This window comes from Lycium ferocissimum, chromosome 11 (assembly GCF_029784015.1).
Source record: "Lycium ferocissimum isolate CSIRO_LF1 chromosome 11, AGI_CSIRO_Lferr_CH_V1, whole genome shotgun sequence".
Lineage (NCBI taxonomy): Eukaryota > Viridiplantae > Streptophyta > Magnoliopsida > Solanales > Solanaceae > Lycium > Lycium ferocissimum.
In genome coordinates this window covers 1204119-1229018 of record NC_081352.1, presented here as the reverse complement: position 1 = coordinate 1229018, position 24900 = coordinate 1204119, and the positions used below count along the sequence as shown (strand labels likewise).

Below are 24900 nucleotides of genomic sequence, written 5' to 3'. Positions count from 1 at the left end.
GCTAAATGTCTTATGTTTTTGTATAGTTGGGTATACTTGTCCCCAATAGATTCCCCTGTTACCTTTATGAACTTTATCAACTCCTTAGCTCTTAACTAGACATGTACTGGAGATGATAAGTTCCTTTTGCTACTCTACTTCTGTAACTACTATGCATCCACTTGATGCCAGCAATGAAATTACTTACTTTATCAAAAAAAACTATTCATTTAAAACAAATCAGGTAGTCTATTGTCAATCCCCATTTTTCTACAGAAAATGCACATTCTTCCAATCATTTCAAGGTTAAATACCACGGAAAAAAGCACCAACCTCTCTTTATGTCCCTTAAAGTAACGAAGGCATCGATTATCGTACATGGATAGGTAGCGCAAAGACTCTGGCAGCAGACACAAAGCACCATGTAAAGTATCCTTTCATCTAAGTCAAAATCAAAAGTTGGTCCAAAGAGAATCACCTCCATGCGAATCCAAGTTGTGTATTGAAGAGCAGATAACAGAATGAGGGTGGTGGGTAAAGCATATTCGATCAGCTCCATGCTTCTTATGATATGTAGTCTTCAGCAACCTGAAGGTCAAAGAACTTAAAGGAACTGTGTTTTCTCTTTTTTCTTAAGAAACTGGTAACTTTAAAGGAACTACGTATTCTGGTCAAGTTAAGATAGCTCATAGAGACATTAGTTGCATTACACAAAAGCTAAAACTTGCTCAACAGAATCATATCTTGAATCAGTCTAAGGCCTAAGTTGTATAAAACATTTCAAAATGGAGAAATAAGCACAAGGTAATTATATGCTCCCCAACCTAATAGTGTTTTTGTCAAATGTGGAAATAGTATGAACACTAGCTTCCATCATTGACAGACTTTCCTATAATGATAGACAATGAAGATAATTTGAAAATGAATCCGAATAAGTAATTTATCAACATTTCTTTGGTACATTTATTTTTATAACTGAGAAATCCCCTAGAACCAATGGCAGAAAGTTTGAAAATCAGTTTATAATGGGTTTGCCCCTCTACCCTTCTCCATTTAAATACGAGGCTTTTGTCCACTGGTAAGGTCGAACCCGTGACACGCGCCTAACTCACACGTTACTTTGCGCTCTTACCACAGGACCCAAGCCTTGGGAGCCATAATCAACAATCAAAATAAATTGGTCGCAGTCAAGAGGACACCAATAGATCGCCCCAGCCAAAATATTTACAGTCGAAACCTTCTAAACATAGCTCACACAATCATGTCAAAGTTGCTTTTCATGCTCAAGAGCCCTATAGACAGGTGTCCGTTAACTTCCCAAATTAGTCTCATATAGGCCTTAACAACCATAGTCAATTCCTTGCACTCTTGTTGTCATATAATGGCCACTTTTGGAAGTGAACTTCTTAGTTTACCGTACAAATCAACTAATGGTGCAGTTCCAAGATGATTGAAACTTTTTCAGCCACTTTTTTGTCTATAAAGCTTAGCTTTCTCTATGGAATGGCTGCTGCAGCATAATGCAGTCTTCCAGTGAACCTGTAACTCTTTTAAATGCTCTTCTACTATAAGCTCTTCACATTTTTAAGCCCACGTAAATCATAAATTACTAAAAGTAGGAAGCCCGTAGTTGAAAGTTGGATTACCATAATACCCTTCAAAAGTTCATCGGCTAAATTACCCTCAATATAAAAGTAAAATTACCCTCATTAAATGATTATTTTGTACTTTCAAATATTTTGCCTATTACTTAATGGGAATATCTTTATACCCTCCAAAAAAAAATAATTTATCCAATCAAGCCATTGAATTAATCAAACTTCTCTTGTTTTGGAGAATTCAGGAAGTTATTCCATAATCTGAAGCGATTGCAATATTTATTGTTTACAATAAATGAAATGCCAAAAAAATGAAACGTATGTCGATTCATTTTATTGTGCCTATCATTATTGTTTAAAGGAGTTATATATCATTAGTTATCTTCCTAAGCTTTTCTACATTTCCACTTCTCCTCTACCATTTTTAACCCTTTATCAATCATGTGAATAGAATTCTTTCTATCTTCCGCAATTTATTTGGATGACTTTCAAGGGAAACTAAACTCAATGAGCTAGAAGCCAATGGAATTGACACAAGCTGGCCAAAATGCAGCCTTGAAAGTTCATGCGAGTTTTTTTGGTAGAGTTCATGTGATTTTTATGCTTGTATGCAAGGATGGATGTGGCTCGCCATCCATCCAGTCAATCACAATTTTTAAAACATTCATATTGTCTCTAACATCATATATGACAAATATAGAATTTGCTTCAGGCTATATTTTTGCATGCCTTCCACTTATACTGATCAGGACTTGGGAGGTGATTTTGTGGATACTTTCATTTACCATTTCGCTAAAATAAATAGCCTCGTGAAATTAAAGAACATTAGAGGATGACGAAATAGTCAAAGTAATAAGATGTATAAATCTAAAATTATTTGTCTAGGAAGTTGGAATAATGGTGTATCCTCTTCACTCTTGAAATCTCTCTCATGTGCCTTGGTTAATAAATATTACGCTACTTAATCTCAGCCACTTGACATGTCAGTTTTATTTTGTTAACTCATATATTTCCTGTCAAGCAACTTTTTCACAGTTTATGTAAATTATCTTTACTCTTTCTTTATTTTATTTTTTTTGAAACTGGTACTTTTTTTTTTTTTTTTTTTTGACGAAGACTGGTACTATTAAGTCTTTCAGCTTATTGTTTTTAGCTTTCCATCGGTATTAATTTTAATCAATGTCTTTGTTGAGTTCTCCCACATCGGTGAGATAAGTGATCCTTGGTCTCCTTATATGGCTTGGGCAATCCTCCTCCCTTTGAGCTAGCTTTTGGGGTTGGGCCTAACTCTTTACATGGTATCAAAGTCAGGCCCATCCCAATTCGTTATTTCACCTATGTTGGACCCCACCTTATATTGTCCACGCTCCAGATGTTCAGTTCTAGGCGTGCAGGGGTGTTGAGTACTCCCACAACTGGGATAAGTGGTCCTTGGTCTCCTTATATGACTTGGGCTATCCTCCTCCTTTTGAGCTAGCTTTTGGGGTTGGGTTAGGCCCAAGAGCCATTCTTTACAGTCTTGTATGGTCTTTTGTAATTCTTTATGTCACATTATGGAAGTCCACAATTTGAGTTGACACTTAATTTATTTTATTTCTTTCATTTGCCTTTTTTTTTTTTTTTTTTTGGGTCCAGCATTATCAAGTTGGTAAATTTTCTTTGTTCATCAAACATCTGTAGCAGACAGGTAAGAGTAATGGTTTGACCTTTTAATTATTATAGTCCTCACTTTCAGCATGTAAGAGCAACATTCAATGTTGATTCATTCTAATTAGGGACGGAATGAAAAATATTCACACTAATATCTTATTTGTCAATATTTATTTTATTGATGCATTATTTAGTTATTCGAAGCGGCTTAGTAAAGGAGTACAAAAAAAAAAAAAAAAAAAAAAGGCAACAGTGTTCGTTGGCCGCTAATATTCATTGATGAAGAGGTACACTATTTTAATCTTGTATTATATTCATTGATTGCTATATTACCTTCTTTAATTAATGACTATAGCTTTGTCCCTCTTGATACAAGGCACAAATACAAACTACTCTTTCTAACTATGACTTTATTCCTTTAGTGACTCTAATGCTTGCGCCTGATAAATCAAAACGTAACTCATTAAGTATTTGTCGTTCAACAATCATGTCAATTGATTTATGTCGTTTGTACTACTTGATGGGACACACGTGTCCAACAACTAGTGAAGAGAAAATGTATCTGTTGGTGAGATAAGCCACCTTCCAAAAGAACAGGATGTTGGCATAAAGCCATATGTATGTGGAGTTTTGATGATTGACAAAGCAAAGACTTGGAACAAGAAAACCAGCTTATAAGGCATGTTGAAAGCAGATGAAGAAATAATAGTACTGTTCCAAGCAAGAAAACACTGTGAATAAACCAGGTCTAGGTATATGTTAAAATTGAACAAAGCTAGACAATTGGTTGAGATAAAGCAGAGGTTTCAGACAATGTAAAAGGTCTGAAAAGGCAAGCAGCACAGGATGGTTAGAACAGGTCCATAGACATGTTCCATTGCAAAGAAGCTACAAGAAAAAAGCATACACATGAACCAGAGTGCAAGTATGTGCGTTAATATAGAAGACAAGTGCAATGAAGCAGATCAGAGAGAGAATGAATGGTCCGTATACATGATCTATCACAGAGACAGATGCAAATGACACAGAGTAGTTCATTGAGAAATAGAACAAGCATGATTATATGTTCCATCAGAGCCAGTGGAGGAATGAAGTCAGGTCATCAGGTGCAGCGGATGAATGACCTAGACTCGAGGAGATCATGAGAAGAGCAGATGAAGGTGACTCACACTCAGAAGACAATGTTGAGAAGAAAGAAATTGTTCAAGCAAGGAGAGTTGCAGACAAAGAGAAACAGATGAATCAGGTCTGCAAACATGTTCAATGCAGAGCAAGAACACATCAGAGTCAAAGAGTGATCAGTGGTAGTATTGATGAAGGGAGTTGACAGGTCTGACAACATGTTCCAGCCAATATCTCAGAAGCAGTTCAAAGGCAGATGCAGAATGAAAGAGATTGGTGGAACAGGTATATGAACATGTTCCAGCTCATACAGATGCAGATATCAGAGATGGACGAACCAGGTGGATGAAACAGGTTCGTGAACATGTTCCAAACAAATCCTGCAGCAACAAGGATTTGTAGAAGAATTATGGTAAAGACTTGGCAGTCAAGTATGAAAGATTCCTTGCCATATTTGTCGAGATTAGTAAGCCTTCTACAAGGAAAAGAAGCCGACTCAACAAGGCAAGAATCCAAGTACAACACAAAACCTTATTGCGTGTTATGGTCCAACAAGGAGAAGGTTTTGTCACCGACCTGCGGAGCTACAATTGTTATAAATACCCAGGTCTTACCAAGAAGAAATTTACTTACGCACCCACAAAGAGAGAATTTAGAATACTAAGCTATCAGAACACATATCAAGAATATTCAAGAATCCAGGATTGCATCCCTAGTGCAAGAAAAAGGACTGAAGGAATAATGTTCTCCAGTTCATAAGTCTAGATATCTTGTATTAGGTTGTGGTTATCGAGTTGTATCTTTATCAGCTTATTAAGAAGCATAAAAGTAGATACAAACCATTGTAACTTCAAGTAGGAGTTTACTACTTGAAGATAGCTTGCTAGTCAGAGTTTGGGTAGCAAGGCTGAGGTTAGGAATTAGGTTGCAGAGTTTGTAACTTAACTCACAGTTGTAGTGGAGTTTGGGGCAAATCCTGTAGGTTGTGGTTTTTATCGCCCTTGTGAGTTGGGTGGGTGCAACGTAAAAACACTGTGTCCTTTATCTTCCTGTTTGCTTTTATTCCGCAAAAACGTTTGTAGAACAGGTTAGGTAACGTGTTTTGTCCATAGGCGAGAAGTAAGTATACTTAGGACAGACACCTAGATCATGCAAATCTAACACAGGATTTCCTAATGTAACATCCATAATGATTTTTTTTATTTTGTAGTAACATCTTATACTGATTGAAGGATTGTTGAGGTTCAGAATACATGTGGCTTTTTGATAATACATGATCACAGAGAAAACGACAACTATATGAACTACAAACTCTTAGTGCTAGATGATCACATAATCCGTGCATATACCCTTTATATATTGCAAAAACTCATTACTACAACAACAACAACATACCCAATGCAAAAGTTCACAAACTTCAAAAAATTTAATTCAAAACTGCACAAAATCAACTAATTTAGTACTCACTCCGTTCCAATTTATGTGACATAGTTTGAATCAGCACGGAGTTTAGTAATGAAAGACTTTTGAAACTTGTGATCTAAAATATGTCATAGCATATGTGTGGCTATAAAACTGTTGAAACTTGTGGCCTTGCCATAATATTTGCGTGGTTATAAAAGCTTCTCAGGGTAAAATGGGAAGTATAAAGTTAATTTTTTTCAAATTTAGAAGTGTGTCATTCTACTTTTAATGGACTAAAACCGAAAGTGTGTCGCATAAGCTGGATCGGAGGTAGTAGTACACTAACACATGAAGTCATTTCAGAATTTGCAAGCTGGAAGAATATGATGTTGACAGCACCTGATAAGGCGACAAAATGGGTAATGCTCTGATGGAGATTCATCGAGTCTTTAAATAAAGGAGACAAAGACAACAATGCCCTGGTTATGCTCTGAACAATAACATATTCAAGGATTCTTGCTATGTTTTTTTCCTATTCTAGGCCTGTTCTGCAAAACCAATTTCAATCTCAGATGAGACTAAAAATATCATATATATGAATGATGTATAATGTTTAATATACTAATTTGGCATGGATGATGACCTGACACAATACTGTAACTGGATGATACAAAGGAAAATTACAGGAAGACCTTTTCTTGCAAGCTTGTTTCAAGGACTTACTTTCCATTGGCAATGTCAAAAAGTCGAATTGAGTCATCCTCACTTGTGGTTATGAGCAAATCTTCTTTCCGATGAAAATCAAGTGAGTTTATCTGCCCACCCTAAAAGAAAGAGATATGCCCGGGTAAAGGCAAGGTCGCCATAGATCCAAAGCTAAAATTAATAGATTGAAACAGCAATTTATATATCATATAGATCATTTAGTCATTACAGATTCGATTTTAAGCACCTCCTTAAAAAGTACTACATTATCTATAAGAACGTCTCACGCAATGCAGAATTTCTAGTAAAGCTACAAGATAGTGTAATGGTCAGAAAAAGAAAAGATTGTGAAAGATTAAAACTGTGATGTCGCATAAAAGAGCATGAACGTGTAGGGTGAGCTCAAAAGTATGGATCTGTCCCTTGGTTTGCTTACAATTAGTCATCATTAACCTCCTCTATCCACATCAGGATAAAGGGTTTCTTTGATCGCATATTGAAAATAGAAAGCATCATTGAATTCCATCTTCAAGTAGTTATTTTGCATTTAAACTGCAGCTTAAAAAACGCATCCAGGGGAGAGTAGACACAGGACCAAGGTAACCAATTTCCCATGCTCTCATCTTTGCTTTTGCTGTTAGCCTTAATGCATCTTTATTCCTCTTTCTTCAATCCTTTCTAGTATGTCATTTTTCAGAGTCCATGAAAACGCTAGAACTACTTTAACCATCAGGCCCATTGACACGATGGAAGCCAGGAACGTAAATGTTACATAGTAGCAAAAGCAGTAGAATATGCTGTTAGATTCTCAGTGAAATAGGCTATTTCAAAGTCAACACGAGGGTGTACATCATTGTAAATAGATATATTTATTATCATAAAAGGTATTAAATTTTCTGCAAACGAGAAAATGCCTAAATAGCTAAATGGCACATTGATATTGCTCTTAGGACATACTTAAATCTTTAAGAAGTCAGCATTATAGGATATGATTTTTTAACAAGCACTCATCGCACGCCACTTGATCGACCATAGACCGAAAACAGTGCCCTGATCCTGATCTATCTATCATCTCAAACTCGAAGTCTATAGCGTAAAGATGTTGCTTCAATAAAAATCAGTTTTGATAGCCCCACAATGGGATCGCCTTGTAGTTCCAGCCATTGGAGTAACAACAGTTTGGATCTCCCAGGTACAACACTTGCCATGGATGCACCTGCTCCAGCCCTGGTGGCCAGCCCTGGTGCGAACAGCATAACCCAGACACCATGATATCTTTTTTTTTTTTTGATAACCGTGGTGTTCGAGCCAGCTTGCGCACACCTCGACTAATTTATCGGGATACCTATCACCTCCCACAAGCAACAGGTTTCAGGTAACTCTATCCACCAAGGCTAGGATAGATAGGAATAAATCACCTAGTGTTTCTAGTGTTTTTTGTCTCTGCTGGAAGTTGAACCTGAGACCTAATGGTTTTCAATCCACTTCATTGACCACTAGGCCACACACTTTTGGGTGCAACCCAGACACCACAGATGCCACACCAAAAACTAATGATAATAATAATCCAATCTTTGATATTCGATATTTATATTCTATATTTGCCAGTGAATGTGCTAATAGCTCTTTCCTAAACTAGCCCTTGTACTTCTGCTTAACAATGTTCCATTACTATTAGGTAAAAAAGATTGAATATCCTTTCCCCAAAATCGAGTAAGATCATGTAGAGAAGTGTGTTAAAAATTCACATGTATCAGGTCTTTGATAAGCAGGCCATTATTTATAATGGCATGCTTGTCAACCCTCTTATTTATATAGTTCCCGTTGATAGTTTTCTCTTTTCCGGAATTTATTTCGGAAAACTGATTGGACATAGAATTGTTACAATTTTCCGGAATTCAATTGAAGTTGAATTCCAGAATTTGAAAAACTCCAAAAAGCTGCTTTGACAATTTTATTCCAAGTCGCTCACAAAAATTCAAAAAACAATTCCAATTTGTATTCATGTCCAAACACAACTCCAATTTCCAGATACCATTTTCAACTTGAAAGCAAGTACTCCCTCTATCTCAATTTATATGACATAGTTGGGATTTCAAGAGTCAAACTTCTTTATTTGGACTGTGAATTTGGACATACAATCTTCAAATGTTGTAGAAAATAATTTACATATTTGGAAACTATATAAAAAATATTATAAATCACAATAATTAACAATTTAATATATTTAAAGGGCATACAAATTAATCGCGGTCAAAGATTTTTTAATTTGACTCTCGAAAAACAAAAAGTATCGTACAAATTTGGACAGAAGGGGTACTGCTTTTTGTTCAAATTTAACAATTTTCAGTCCACAACACTCACAAAAATTCCCAAAAAAAAAAAAAAAAAAAAAAACTCCAATTTATTTTCATGTCCAAACACAACTCCAATTTCCAAATACAATTTTCAACTTAAAAACAAATACTCCCTCCATCCCAATTAATGTGACACTCATACCATTTTAATCCGTCCCAAAAAAAATGACACATTTCTATATTTTGTAACAATTCAACTTTAAATTCTCTTTTTACCCTTAATAAGTAATTTCTAGTAACCCAAATTTCTATGATTTCTTTCGAACACAAATTTCAATAGTCTTCTATTATTTCCTTTAACTCTGTACCCAGTCAAACACTTCCACATTAATTGGGACAAAGAAAGTACTACTATTATACATGTGTATATATATACACACACACACAAATCTGTATGTATATATAGAGGAGAAACTCACAAAATCAGAGAAGACGGCTCCTACAGTCATGCTACTAACAATGTCATCAGTGATCTCTGACAGTGACGTCATCTTTCTTGTACAAAGAAACTTCAATCAGAAATTAACGCCTTTTTATGCTTATAGGGTTTTTATAAGCAAAAACAGAAAAACCTTGATATGGGAGGGAGAGGTCAACTCTAGTCATCGACTGTTTGACCACTTTTAAAGAGGAGATTTTGTGTATATATCTTACTAGACGGCCCATGCCAGCGCCGCACACGGGCCCAATATTTTAGATTATAGTGTATTTATGTATATGTAGTTGTGTTTGAATAGTGATTATATATATATATATGTACTATGTTCAAAATACGACTAATATAATATTGTAGTTTATGCTCTGTATCTAAAACTTTATTATATTAGTGTTTGCTACGAATACAAAATCAGCAAAAATTTATTAATATTTTTTAAAAGAGAAGATTTTTTTAAAAGGAAACTATTTTTTTTTCTTTGATATAAAATAATAGCAATATTTAGCATCAGTTGATACTTTCAATTTTAATTCGATTAATTTAAAGGTGTAAAATACTTATTATTTTTTATCAACTTTTGATTTGGATAATTCTAATTCAAATTATTAAATTAATTTTACATGTTTAAAACGAAACAAAGTAGAAATTGATTTTCTATTTAAACGAAGAAATACTATTTTTTAATTTTTGGTAAATATCCTCGGGTTTAGCTCATTTTACTTGTCATGTTGTCTTTTGCATGGTTTTTTAAGAAAACATCGATTAGAATTATAATTTGACTAATTTACCTTATTCATTATTTGATCTCCATTTGATATTTTTTTTTTTTACGATATTAATCTCTTTTCACATTTATTAAAGTAAGAATAAAAATGAAAAAGTAATTAAATTCTATCTTATTTTAAAATATAAATATTTTAAGTATATTTATTTTAGTAAACATAACAAATAAATGACATGGCGGAATAGCAAATACAACAATTCAATATCTAGATTAGATCTCAGGCTAATATAAAAAAAAAAAAAATTGTATGGTTTGGCTACTTAACCTTTTGAAGAAAAGTAATAATATGGGGTCCAGGTTTTTTGCTGTACAATAATTTCATTTGCTCTCACTAATGAATTGATGTGCATGTGGCAATAAATCCATCATTATTGACTTAATGGGATACTTTGAAAATTATATGAATATTATTTGATTTTTTAATATGGAGTGCACTTTTTTTTTTGGGACATTATTAGTTTGCACTATACATACATATATATATATTCAAAACACGATTAATATAACATTGTAGTTTGTGCTTCGTGTCTAAAACTTTATTATATTAATGTTTGCTACGAATACAAAGTCTGCACTTTTTTTTTTCTATTGTTTGTTTTTTTAATATGGGGTTCACTTTTTTTTTTTGGATATTGCTTGATTTTGTTAATATGGGGTCCACTTTTTTTTCTATGAGTTTGGAGATGGTGGATTTCACTTTCTTTTTTTTTTTATATTATTTGGTGTTGTTTAGTATGGGGCCCACCTTTTTTTTTTTTTAATGGACGGACGATGATAACTAGCACTTGTGGTCCCTCAATGATTCACAAATTTTAATTCTTAGTCCTTATAATAACTGACTAAGTAGGCGTTTGGACATGCGATTTCATCTCATGTGATGAAATTAGCGTTTGGACATGCGATTTCATCTCATGACATGAAATCCCAAATCATCCAAAAAGGCATGATTTGGAATTTGAAATCATGATTTCAAACAATATAAATATAAAATTTGACCCATACGTTTATATTTTGTAAAAAAAAGACCCATAAGTTGGTAGATATATTTACCGATCATGTTTACCAACCGGGAAATGCATGCTCGACATGAAGAGATTGGTCATACCATGTGGGAGGATTATATTAAAGAGTAGTTACATTACTATTCATCTTAAATTTCCCTTTTTATTAAACTAAAGTTTGATCAATTGATGTTGTATTTTTTAGAAAGACCTTCTAATATCGTATTAATTTTATTATGAATTATGATTTACTCATTTGGTAGATTATATAAGAATTGGGAAAATTTTGATGGTTTTACAACTTGTGGGGTTTTTATATTTATAAAAAAAATTGCAACTTGAGAAATCCAAATTGCATGTCCAAACATGATTTCATCTCATGTCCAAACGGCTCCTAAGTATATTTGATCTTTAATTATTGAAGTTGCACTTTTAATCCCTTTGCATAACTGACTAAGTATATTTCATCTTTAATTATTGAAGTTGCACTTTTAATTCCTTTGCTCGTATTCATTTACTCACCATGGTTGTCATGATTTCTGTCACGACCCAAATTTAATAGCCGTGAAGGTACCTATTCTCATCCGATAGGAGAACCAACGACAATTGATTTAATCAATTCATTAAGTTAATTAAGCGGAAAGTAAGTGATAACGCAATAATATCTAAAATCAAGACTTTTATTAATAAACAAAGTGCGGAAATAACAAAAGACCATTTAAGACTGGTGTCATATGTACAAGAGCTACTAAGAGTAATAATACAAGTCTAAAATGACCAATACATGTTCTGGAAAAACATAAAGAAAGACAGAAACACATAAAAGGGATAGAGAGAGGATGACATTGCAGCTTAGCCAGGCAACTCATCCGAATCTCCGGAAATCAAAGCCTCAGACTTAGATAGCTCCACGGAATTCATTCGTGCTCGGAACTAAATCTGCATCACAAAGAGTGCAGCAAGTATAATATGAGTACAGAAAGTAGATGTACTCAGTAAATCTTATATACCGACAACGATGAAGTAGTGTCAAAGTTATTAAGGAAAAGTTCAAATATAATATATTTTCTACTTGAAAGGACAAAGAACACACATTCTACTATTTTGGTATAGTTACTGTTCCTTTTTCCAAATTTGACCTGCTTTGTTATTGCTTTATTCTGAGCCAAGAGTCTATCGAAAACAGTCTCTCTACCTCCCAAGGTAGGGGTAAGATCTTCGTACACTCTACCCTCCCCAGACCCCACTTATGAAATTACATTGGATATGTTGTTGTTTGTCGTTTTTAGGCAAATATCACAACAAACTAAAATAAAAAAAATTCAATAACTAAGAGACAAAAAGTATTTTACCCCTACCATTTTTTTGAGAAATGAAGTAACTCTAAGGACCGTTTGGTTGGCTGATATGAGTGGTTAATCCTTGTAAATAATTCAATATTGTTTTATATGTTGTTTGACTGGCTGGTAGAAGAAATTAATCATTGTAGAAACTTCATCATTATTTTATGCATTGTTTGGTTTTTATTTTGATTTTCTCCTGAAATAATACACGTAAGTTATCGTTTGTATTATTTTATGCAGGATATAATGTAGAATAAGAATACATGTATTAGCAATACATGAATCAAACCAAGTACAATGACTAAAACAACCTCGTGTTCTTCAGAACTAGTTTCTTTAAGGAAATTTTACTGGACATACTACCTCTAAGACTTATTTATTAATAATAGCTACCTTTTATTTTATTTATTTTTAGTAGCTTAAATTAATTTCAAAATTACCAGTTGTAACTGATCTACAAGCCGTCTGTATTTCCCCTAAACTTACGGCCCATGTTTCCCAATAACTCCCAATCTCTTCTCTTTTCAAATTAATTTCTCTCCCATCTTCAATATGTTCAACCGTATTATACACCCATTATCTATCATCATTATTAGCATGATTCCATCTTCCTTAATCGTTACCCACACAGTATAGGTAACGAATTTCGATAATTTATTAGAATATTTTTACTTTCTTTGTTGTATTTCTCTATATTTATTCTTATATTTTCATCGTTTTCTTTGTTTCTTTTCATTCCTTTTTTTTTTTTTTTTTTCTCGTTTTCAGCCATTGTTAGAGTGTTTAAAACAAGATCCAATTCTCCATTTTAATGGCGGAAAGAGATACTCCAAGCAGTAATACTCGAGGTAGTCCTGATGTTTATGATGGTCCTAGTTTCTCTTTGGGATTTTCACAACAACAACTTGCAATTGCAGGAGAATCTGCTAAAATTGCTGCTGAGAGAAGAAGCAAGAAGATACATGACCCATCAAGGATGCGTCAACTTCAACCAACTGAAGTTGCAAAACCGAGCAAGCGAAAAGATGATGTATCAGTCAAAAAAGGTTCTAAAGTTGCTCAACAAAATAAGAGAAAAGTAACCAAGCCTTTTTCCGATGTTAAGGGTAAAAAGGTTGTTAAAGATGTAGATCTGGAAGAGGATGAACAGGTATTGATGAATTTTTTTGATTTTTTTGTTTTGTATTTCACTATATTTCTGTATATTTCAACATAATTGGATATGCAATTCAGGTATTGATGAATTTTTTCGATTTTGTTGTTTTGTATTTCACTATATTTCTGTATATTTCAACATAATTGGATATGCAATTCAGTATATTTCTGTGTATATAATAAAGAGTATATGTGCATCAACTGTAGTTTATATCATATACAACATAACTGTGGTAGCTGTGTTCGTAGTTAACTGTATTTCATTATATTTCTATATATTTTTCACAAGTACGCATGTTTACTATTCTGTACTTATTTATTTTAAAAGCTGTGTTAGTTGTCTTATGCAATTTTTTTTTTGTGTGTATATTTTTGTTGTATATATATGTGTTAATTTTGCTGTCTGTGTCTATGTTTTATACAAATGTTTCTGTCTTAACTTAGTGTTGCATTTTTATTTTAGGAAACTAAATTCTATGTTAAGAGTCATCCTGAAGAGTCTCCATCGATGCAACGGTACACGAATATCGAGGTGTTCAAAGATCTCAAGAGTAAGCTATAACACACACACACAACTGCGTTCCATAATTTTTAGAGATCTTTTCCAAGACAATATTTGGGAAATTCGAATGCAAAGACTCGGAGGTTCAAGCACAAATTTTTAGGTGCTTCATGGTAAGAGAGCTCAAGGAGAGCACTTCTGATTGCTTTACAATTGATATAAATGGTCCCGTATTGCAATTTACCATGAGAGAAATTGCCCTTACGAGCGGGCTAAATTGTGTAGCTAAATCTAAAATAAGGTCAATTTACATACGATGAGGAAAACCGAATAGGATTATGGTTGATTATTTTGGTGGAACTAGGAGTAAAGTAAGAGAAAAAAGATTGGAGTTGATTGATTGCTTTAAGAATAAGTGTGGGAGATAATGATGAGGACGCTCGTTAAGTTTGCAATTCGTTTTTTTATAAATACATACATCTTTTGCGGCGAGCCTAGGAAAACGAATATACCAAGGGTTCATTTTGAAGTGGTTGAGGATGGAAGGTATGTAGATTATCCATGGGCAAAGAAGCCTTTACCGAGTTGATTAGAAGCATCAAGAAGAAGTATTCGCCACAACACAAGATATAGGATCCATGGGATGCCACCGCTATGCAAGTTTGGCTTTATGAGTGTTGTTCAAGAGTTCCATCGTATCTCGCTCTTAAATCCGGAAATTCCATTCCACGAATGTCGAATTGGAGGTTCATTGACAGTCAGCCAAAATACAATATTTTGATGGAAGGCATTTTTAGAGACGACAAACATTCGGTAATATTCGAACACTCTAACTTATTTTTATGTTTTTCATAGCATTTTATTTTGCAATTATGCCTTACTGATTTTATTTGTACTCCACTGATCTACTTGTCGTATTTTTGCTTTCTGGTGGTTTTTTTCCTGATTTTTTGCATTTCATTATATTTCTGTGTATTTCCTTTATCACAATGTAACTATTTTGGGTTGTACATTTCATAATATTTCCCTGTATTTCATTATTCATAATGTAAGTGTGACTATTTTTATAACACACTAAGCTGTTATTTATTTGTTTCTTCCTCAGAGCTGTACATTTGCAAATACAATCCCCACTAGCAAAGGAGTTAGAGAGCCTCCAATTGCCCGATGTTGTTGTCTGTCGAGATACAGTAGACAAAAATGTCTCAGTTGATGCCCATGAAGGTACCCAAGTCACAGATATGCCAGTGGATGAGTATGATGATTTCAGAACTACTCCCCCCACCTTTCTAAGGGTAAACAATAACAACGGACGAATCAGACAGATTCTCCACCTTCAAAGAGACGCAAACAACTTCCTGCAACAGCTTCCACATCAAAGAAACAACAAATCCACACCGAACCACAGACAGCTTTAAAGAAGAGTCACAAGGATCAAAAGGTTGCTCAAAAGCCTATTTTACAAGTCCGTTCACCAAAGTTGAATGAACAAATGAATCGACCCCAAAACACCCCAAATTTACGTCATGTCCCTACTGCCTCTATGAAAGATGAAATGCAATTGCTAAGGAAAGATTTTCAAGTTTTCAAGGAATCAGTAAGTGATTTTAGTTACGAAACAAAAATCTTTTTTGGTGTATTTAATTTAATGTTTGTTGACAAATTGATTTACTGTTTTTGTTTAAATATTAGGTCGTTGGTGAGTTCACAAGTATTGGCACTGAGTTGTCCAATCTTCGAACTTTCATGGATGACAACTTCAAGAAGCTATTTGAAGCAATCAAGGGGAACAATTCTGTGGACAAGGTAAATGTGTGAAATAGGAATTGAACAAACATTTTAGACCCTTATCGCGAAATACAATTAATATTAATTCATTTTTTTCATGCAAAGGCGGCTGATAGTGAGACGCCGGTACATCAAACTGATGCTGGGCTACAATTAACGCCTGAAGAAAACTTACGTCATGATTCTACCATTCAAACATCTCCGCCGAAACATGATGATGACTCAAATAAGGTAAAATGAGTTTGTGACGTGAAATCCATCTTTTAAAGTTATGTTGTTGTGCATTGCATGCACAAATGGTTGCCATGTTCCAGTCTATAATTTTAAAGTTATGTTTTCCTCGGTATTTTCTATTTTACAAACTTTTGTATTTTATGGCGTTTCGTTTGTATTTCACTGATAAACTTCTCTATTTTTTTGTATGTCACTGTATTTCTATGTATTTCTACCCCCACAAAATCAGTCTACTCCTGACTGTATTTCTGTGTATTTAGTAATTTTCCACCCTTATATTTTTATGTTATGATTTTGTTTTAAATTTTGATTTTTCCTTATTCCAAAGGGTGTTGCACCAATGTTACATGAGGAAGTTCAGGATATTGTAGTGACCGGCGGAAATTTAAAGAGCATATACAGGTAAATCTTCAACTGAAGATATTAATCGGGCGGATGAAGGATCTTTCAACTCAACAGAGGTAAATTTTACATTCAATCTTATAGATCTTTCAAGATACTGCTATATTTAACATATATTAAATTTTTTTTTTTTTTTTTAGGGAATGGTCGCAGAGATGCTCGTTGAGTTGCCTCTAGAAACTCGTGTACCGTAAAAGTGCGGGATTACAAGCCGGGGACATCACCGATCATTCAATTTTAGAGACCCCACCTGTGTTCGATGACAACATTACTAAGTCACAATGGTTGATCCTCGACGAAATGTTACCAAGCCAAATAGGTTCGTCAGGATTCTCTGTGTTTCATCAAACGGGTAACAAAGGATTTGTTATGCCAGTAATGTCCGCTGACAAAGGAATACAAGAGGCTGTGATTAATGCGGAAGTTGTAATTGCTCAACAAGATGTTATTCCAACTAGGATAGTCAAACCTAGTAAATACTTCGCTTACCACCTTACATGACTAATTACGACTCTCGCGTGCTTCTGTTCAAGACCACACACCTTCCATTTTTAAAAAGAAGCATCCATTTGTTGAAGATCCAATTAATGGCCCCCGAAATACTTCGCTTATTCAACAATACCGGAATTGGCTCGAACAGGATCTGCTTCTAAGGCATGATAAAAAGTAAGTTTAAACGTATTTACCTTTTTAATTTATATATTCATTTAGCAAAGTAAACTGTTTACATTGAAAATAACTGATTGTTGATATTTAGAAAGGGCAAGGAAAGCCGTTACAAAAAGAATAAGCAAGCTTTGGATCCAGATGACATCAACTTTGGCTTCAATTTTGGTGTGTTACATGTTGATGACAAAAACTGGTTCTATCTCTTATCGATGAATGGCCAGTCTTGGAATGATGAGGTGCTATATTTCCCATTTCCTTTTTATTCCTTAATTTTACAGTTGTCTATCTATCTGTTTTTTAAAGCATATTTCTCTATATTCCTTCTATGTATTTCTCTGTATTTCCCCGTATTTCTATGTATTTCTTCATTCAACCTCGCATATTTCTCAAGAATACCAATATGCATTAAACTTAGCTTTTTAGTTTTTCTATCACACAACGTCCGTACGAAATTTAATTTTACCAATATGCATTAAAATTATTTCATTTTTTTTATCAGCATATTGATGTCATTTTTTACTACTTGCGGAAGAAAGGCAAGTACGACAAGGATAACAATTTTAAATTCACAACCGTTCTGTATGTTCTTCTCCAAAATTGATGAAATTCATCGTGCATATGCTAATCCGGAGGGGACCAGTAGTGTTGCCAGTTCGGAGAACGAAATATGCGAGTACATTAACGGGCATAGGATGCTGGCTAATGTGCCATGGCATACAGTTGATTGTGTACTCATCCCTGTCAACATCAAAGAGGAAAATCACTGGATCTTGATTGTCAAAACCCAAGTGCCATTCATCGACAGTATTCCTACTTTTTTTTTTTAAATTCATTAAACAACCTATTAACTGAGCTGATGTACTATTCTTTTACGTGCAGGCGTCTGTACATCTACAACTCATACCGAGCCGCCGGGTCATGATGTCGTTGTTAGAAGCGAAATACGCAAGATAGCTACCCTATTGCCACATCATCTACATTTGTCCGGATTTTACGAGAAAAAAAAACATCGATTGGATTAACCACCCATCATACAAGGGCAAACAACATGCTTTTACATCGATGACTTTGATGTCATGTATGTGAACGACTTGCCACAACAAGCTCTCAGGTTTTGATCACAAAATCGCATGTGTATGTATTTCAACATCATAGTTCCATTTTTTTTTTTAATTCTCAACCAATAATCATTTTTTTTTCATTTTCGTGATTGTGGTGTGTATGTTGCCGCATTTGCTGAATACTTTTGTTATGGACGAGGCATTCCATCTGAAATTGACGTTAATCACTACGTAATAGATACGGGGCATTACTATGGGAATACGGATGGCAAAAGGCTGATTTGAATGCCTTCAGTGACAATGAACTGCCGCCAAGACCAGTTAGGCCTGCCATGGATTACAACGCGGTCGACACAGTAGTTGTTGATTAGTCCACTAGGGTTTAATGTTGAATCGTTTTCACAGTATTGTTTTGCTGACCAATTTTGTACATTTTGTTGTGTTGTTTTGTTAAGAATTGACAAATTGCAGTGTTTTTTCATCAATGACTTAACTAATTTCTTTCACGACTATTTTTTGCTTAAGCCTCCCATATTTATATTTATCGTTTAATGAAAACAGATTCTGGTGTATCTCAATATATTCCAACGTATATACCCACTCTACAATTGGACAAATTATTTCAGGTGAACTGTAATACTTCTGGTGTATTTCAATGTATTCTAGTTGACAAATTGCAGTGTTTTTTCATCAATGACTTAACTAATTTCTATCACGACTATTTTTTGATTCAGCCTCCCATATTTATATTTATTGTTTAATGAAAACAGCTTTATGGTGTATTTCAATGTATATACCCACTCTGCATTTTTTATGAAACAGTTTCTGATATATTTCATTGTATTCCTGTGTATATAGGCCTAATGCAACTTAATATTTCTTAAACATTTCACTCATATTTCATTGTATTGTTCTAAGTTAATACGTATTTATTCATTTTAACATCCGTTAACACCGAATTGTATGCAATATTATTATGAAAATAAAGGTCAAAAAATGCAGAATACAACGATGAACCAAAAATTTCTTTATTTAATATTTTGGGGATAAGTCTTTTTTTTTTAAAAAAAAAAAAAACAAACTTACAAACTAAACATCTACTTCTTATGGGGCTCACTAGAACAAGAATGCCTATTGTGACCAAGACATTCTCAAGTACTACAAGCATTACTATGTCTACCAATCATCGTCTCCATTAATGGTTTATCTCGCTTCTTCTTTGGCCTTCCTGGGGGTCTCTTGTCTCTGAGAAAAAAAAACAATTGTATCTTGATGGAAAAACAACTTCATCGCATACGTGTTTGGGAATATTCCACTCACTCTCGTGGCTCATTAGCAAGTAGGATCCACCAAGCACATCATACGTCTTAATCTCGTCTTTGGTTTGAATAGGTCCGAGCAATATTCATCGTGCATAAGACTTTTACTCTTCAATATAAATTTTACTCTTACGTACATGTGGACATGGTATCTCGTCCATTTGGAACATCCGCAACCGCATGTTTTCTTTTTAAGATCAATTATGAAACGCCTTGCCTCATCATTTACGTATACACATATTCAAGTTGATGGTTCAACCTAATCAAGAAGAAATGTGTCGATTTAATACATTGAATATTAACAACGATAAGTAATATGAAATACATGGAAATATACAATCCAAACAGAATTACTTAAATACCTTCTAAAATATACTGAAATATATTGAAATATATGTAGGCAGACTTCAACAAAATAAAACAGTAACATACCGTCATACGTAGAGATTTACATTCGTTTATTGATAATAATTCTTTGGAATGCTTTTCCAAGTGTTATGAATGTGTATGTACCGTTCCTCCTATTAGTGCAATTCCATCTCCCAAACATCTTCCTCACTTCTTCAAGAAAATCGAAAATTGTGCAACTCCTTGTCGCTACCAATTTTCCATTAATACATTCGGCTATATTTGAGGTCATTGTCCATCCTCGTTAACGGGTGAATACAACGAGCCCACTTTTCCCTTCCAAGATCCTCCAAGTACTCTTTACCCAAAAATCAACCTTCTCAATCTTCTCCATGCCTTATCAAACTCGGCTGTCGTGTGTATGCTTTTACAAGTGCATAGAATACAGGACTCAATACTTCACCATTCGACTTATATTTCGCGGTCACATTTTTCCATAAATGCCATATGCACGCCAAATGTGGCACAGTTGGATATACGCTAGACACCGCCTTAATCATGCTCTCATATCTGTCTGATACAACACACATGTTATCCCTATTCCCATAAGCTTGTTTGAACTGCTCAAAGAACCAGGTCCAAGACTTATCGTTCTCTGAATCTATCACACCATATGCCAATGGTAGAATATTACCTGCACGAACATGTTTTGTGTATTTACAGTGAAATATAGCATAAATCATATTGAAAATACACTGGAACTAGAATGAAATATAACGAAATATATCAAAAGCAGAAAAAAATGTATTTAAACATGTTGGCACCTACCTGCACCATCCAACGTGCTGGCTGATACAAAAGTACCGTTATATGTAGTTTTAAGGTGGGAACCGTCTACTACAACTATTGGTCTACAACACTCGAAGCCTTTTATGAACGCTTTAAGTGCTATAAACAAATACAAGAACTCATTTTGTTGTGATTTGTGCAATATCACATGTGATCCAGGGAATGTTTTATCCAATATGTACACATATCCCGGTAACTTCTTGTATGACTCTGTTGGTTCCCCTCTTAATTCATTCATTGCCTTTTCTCTAGCCCTCCAGGCCGTCATATAAGAAACATCAACGCCATACTCATTTTTTACGTCGTCTACTATATCACCAGGTGTATTTCCTCTTGTGATTTGCTATTTTTGGCTTAACAACTGACGCCCCAATCAACCAACTTGTTGCTTGCCTTTGGGAATACACTTTGTCCTTCAATGGACACGTATGTTCGTCATGAAAAGATCTCACTCTGAACATTTCAGAGTTCGCAATACTTGAAGCTCTGAATTTCCAATGACAATCAGTTGAACAAAGATACCAGAGTGTAACTACATAAACCAATACAAAAAAAGAACAGTCAGATTGAAGTTTCAAACACATACACAATCCTAAATACATTGCTTTTATATACTGAAATGGTTACATAATGGAATTAAATCATACAAACAGCTCATATTTCAATATATTTAATTAAATCCAACTGAAATATAATGTCACTACAACAGTTTATGTCACATTATTTCAATGTATTTCATAGTATATTTCAATGTATTTCATAGTTTTTCGGACTAACATACCTTATGGCATTCGACCTCTCTGTCCTGAAATTGAATCTTTTGCGAATTGCATAATTCGCCATAACATTCTTCAGAGTGTCCTTGTCTTTGTAGATTTGATCAACAAAAACATCCTTATGTTCCTTGTTCGAAATTATCAAGTTATCGTTGTTTTCAAATAAAACAACAGCCTTAGCACAATCCGACGCATCCAAATCATTTGAATCAACTACGTCCATAGCATGCATATAATCATTAAATTCAAGTTGAAATATATCGTCTCCAACTGCAGATTCGCTGGACACAAAATTCTCAAGATCATTATCAGTTATGCTAACGCACAACGGATATGTTTCAAATCCCCTGTTTTCTCTCTTAAGCTCAACATACACCCTTACTCCCATATCGTTGCGTATTTCCATTGGCATATTGTCTCCTTCAACAACATACTTTATTGATATCGTTTTCCTGCTAATATCAACACCTAACTGAATTGCTATAGTTTCAACCAAATCACCGTATGAACAATAATCTTTGAAGACAACTGCGTCTAGTTTGTAATTAACAAAGCAATTCTGTTCATTCCAAAAACCGGAGTGTCTGATCACTGTTGTTATGCTTGACATGTTTCGTTTTGATAATTCAACAAAACTAGAAGAACAGTGACTGCATTGGAAAAAAAAAATCATCGTTCCAATCACAGAAAATTGAATCAAAAAACAATCTCACACAAATCATTGAAAATTTGAAACATACCTTTTGTAGAATCTGAAATACAAATCTGATCTTCACTAAAATTCCATATATACACTCGTTCGTATCTTATTGAGTGTATTTCAACTTGCTTTTGAAGAATTCGAATGAAGAAAACAGAGCTCAAAAAGATTTTTAGATCTTTAGTATTTTTTGAATTAAAAAAGTTTTGATTGTGATAAAAGTGGAGAGAGATACGTAAGCTGTTATGGAAGAACATTTGTTACGCGTGATTAATGGGAAGATTTAAACTGAATCCCTGAATTTAAAAAAAAAAAATCTTTTCCATAAATAGGGCTTAATTTTACTCACCAGTGTCGTCCGTTTCCTGTATTTCACTATATTTCATCAAAATGAAATACACGCGTTTTATGACAAAAACCAGCTATGCTTAGTAAATAACAATTTTATAGCTATTTCTTGTTATAAGCCACTAAAAGGTAGCTATTTATGTAAGTTTTACTTTCTTTAATACAACAAATAATTTACATTGCAATCTCTACATTACTAATCCCTGCATTAGCATTCATACACGGTTACGCATTATACAATCAATATATAACTTGTATTTGAAGAAAATGATCCCTAAGGGTGTGTTTGGTACGACGAAAAATATTTTCCTTGAAAAGTAAGTAATTTTCTTATTTATTACTCCCTCCATTTTCAATTTATATGACACCCTTTTAATTTATTTATTTTTCGCTATTTCGAAGGAATGTCGCCTTTCAATTGTGCAGCTTATGATGAGAAACAAATAAATCAAAGAGTACAGGAGTATAAGACAATACACTTCACTAAATTTCAAGATACATTTTGGGAAGGAGAGCTATGTTTTCCACTTTCTAGTATTTTAAGTTTTTGCTCTTATGAAATAAAAGATAAGAAGCAATAACACAAGAGAATTGATAAGAATACATAGAGCAAAATAAAGAAAATGTTTTATTTCATCAAGTGCGTCATATCACTTTTCATGCCGCTATTTATAGTATTACATAGAAGGTTACAAAAACAAAGTCTTAAATATGGCACTAACCATTGAAATTATGGAGGAGGTTATGAAGGTGGTCTTAAACATGAAATTAACCATTGAGATCAGGGAGGAGATTATGGAGATGTGAAAGTTATGAACATTTATTATTATATTAAGGTTACAAGACTCCCCCCTGGATGCCCATTAATCAATAATGTGTCTCGTTAAAAATCTTATTAGAAAAAACATTTTTGTGGGAAGAAAATTCTAGTGAAAGAAAGAGAGTACACACAATATCTTGTGACACACACTGATAGTTGCCTCATTAAAAAAAAATAAAAAAAATCAATGGGATACAACATTAGTTAAAGAAAAAAGAATGTAGCGTGTACTTTACTACCCATGATGAAAACATCACTTGATATCTCAGGGATGACGCATTTGAGTTTTGTACATCAGCTGTTCAAATGTGAGGTTGGCAATGTCTTAGTGAATAAATCTGACAAATTGTCAGTTTAACGAATTTGTTGAACATCTATTTCATCATTCTTTTACAGATCATGCGTGGAAAAGAATTTTGATGAAATTTATTTTGTTATGTCTCCTTTAATGTCGTTGAGCCATGCACGCGGGATTATCTTCATACAATGTTGTTCAGATCTTTTTAAAGAAAACACACACACACACACACACATACACACATCCAGGAGCGAATTTGTGTACAAAATTTGGAGCACATGAACCCATGATCTCTCCGTAAGACTAGATTTTTTATTTATATATTTTTTAAAATTGGTATAATATTAACTACTGAAACCTATGTTGCTCGGACTCTTCACTTTCGATGCCGCACCTGTGTCGACACGACATGGGTGTGGGTATGGATGTGGGATCCGTACCCAATCTGGTCAAACAATTTTGGATACTTTGACCAAAATCAAGGAAGAAATTCCGACAAATTCAATGATTTATGTATCAGAACAAAAGCTATGGTGAAATTGAAGAAAATGGAATAACGTGTCTATAGATATTTATATGTCATTACTTTTCCTTTTATCTCCTTCCGAGATTATCCTCTTGATCAATATTTTCTCCTCAAGTTCTCCACATAATATCTCATAATTTAGGTTTTATAACTCTATTTTTAGAATTTTGAATTTTTATTTGCCGAATTCCGCACCCGTACCCACGAATCTTACAATTTAGATCATGACGAATCCGACCCCTAGATCCGTACCCATATCCGACACCCGTAGCCGAGTCCGAGCAACATAGACTGAAACCCATGCTACTACGAGATTAAATGGTGCATTTGATTAAAGGTTGAGTTATTTACCTAGAGGCAGGGGCGGAGCTAGCCCTTCGGGCGTGGGTTCGACCGAACCCAGTAGCTTTCGTCCGAACCATATATTTTGTATTAAACTTTTTGTCAAATATGTACAAATTATTAATTTAGAACATATTAACTTCAAATAATTAGAAGCCCGAAGCCACAAGCTTCAAATCCTGGCTCCGCCTCTGCCTAGAGGACTAGGGATCAATTCCCATGTATATCTTTTCCTTTTTTTATTTTTTTTCATTCGTTCATCCAGATTCTAAAAATCCTGGATTCACCTCTGCACACGTCTCCTAAATGTGTTGAGCCAGCGATCACAACCAAACACATTATCGATTGACTTCATGGATGGTTACTATTTCAATATGATTTGAA

General features: G+C 34.1%; 4 protein-coding genes across 5 annotated transcripts in view; 2 read left to right on the top strand and 2 right to left on the bottom strand.

Moving 5' to 3' along the window:
- LOC132036015 (protein ANTHESIS POMOTING FACTOR 1) overlaps positions 1 to 23436 on the bottom strand; it is a 29221-nt gene extending 5785 nt beyond the window's left edge. Inside the window, exons 1-5 of one of the 2 annotated variants that reach the window (XM_059426234.1) lie at positions 23427 to 23436; positions 9235 to 9378; positions 6477 to 6577; positions 458 to 567; positions 313 to 379 (exon numbers count right to left, since the gene is read on the bottom strand). In XM_059426234.1, coding sequence (XP_059282217.1) covers positions 313 to 379; positions 458 to 567; positions 6477 to 6577; positions 9235 to 9306 — 350 coding nt within the window. In that variant the 5' untranslated portion in view covers positions 9307 to 9378; positions 23427 to 23436. Of the gene's footprint in view, positions 1 to 312; positions 380 to 457; positions 568 to 6476; positions 6578 to 9234; positions 9451 to 23426 lie in introns of those variants that run through there. The other variant, XM_059426236.1, reaches the window with a different exon arrangement.
- LOC132037137 (uncharacterized) lies at positions 12744 to 14096 on the top strand. The gene is made up of 3 exons (XM_059427595.1): positions 12744 to 13227; positions 13297 to 13529; positions 13998 to 14096. Exons 1-3 carry the CDS (start codon positions 13191 to 13193, stop codon positions 14094 to 14096), a joined length of 369 nt encoding a protein of 122 aa, XP_059283578.1. The 5' UTR covers positions 12744 to 13190.
- LOC132037173 (uncharacterized) lies at positions 14698 to 16428 on the top strand. The gene is made up of 3 exons (XM_059427642.1): positions 14698 to 15633; positions 15729 to 15842; positions 15930 to 16428. The coding sequence occupies exons 1-3, from the start codon at positions 15529 to 15531 to the stop codon at positions 16062 to 16064; spliced, it is 354 nt and encodes a 117-aa protein (XP_059283625.1). The 5' UTR covers positions 14698 to 15528; the 3' UTR covers positions 16065 to 16428.
- LOC132037135 (uncharacterized) lies at positions 20238 to 21021 on the bottom strand. Its single transcript, XM_059427594.1, has 2 exons — positions 20686 to 21021; positions 20238 to 20551 (listed from the first exon to the last, which is right to left on the bottom strand). Exons 1-2 carry the CDS (start codon positions 20972 to 20974, stop codon positions 20238 to 20240), a joined length of 603 nt encoding a protein of 200 aa, XP_059283577.1. The 5' UTR covers positions 20975 to 21021.
- Positions 23437 to 24900: the final 1464 nt, after the last annotated feature.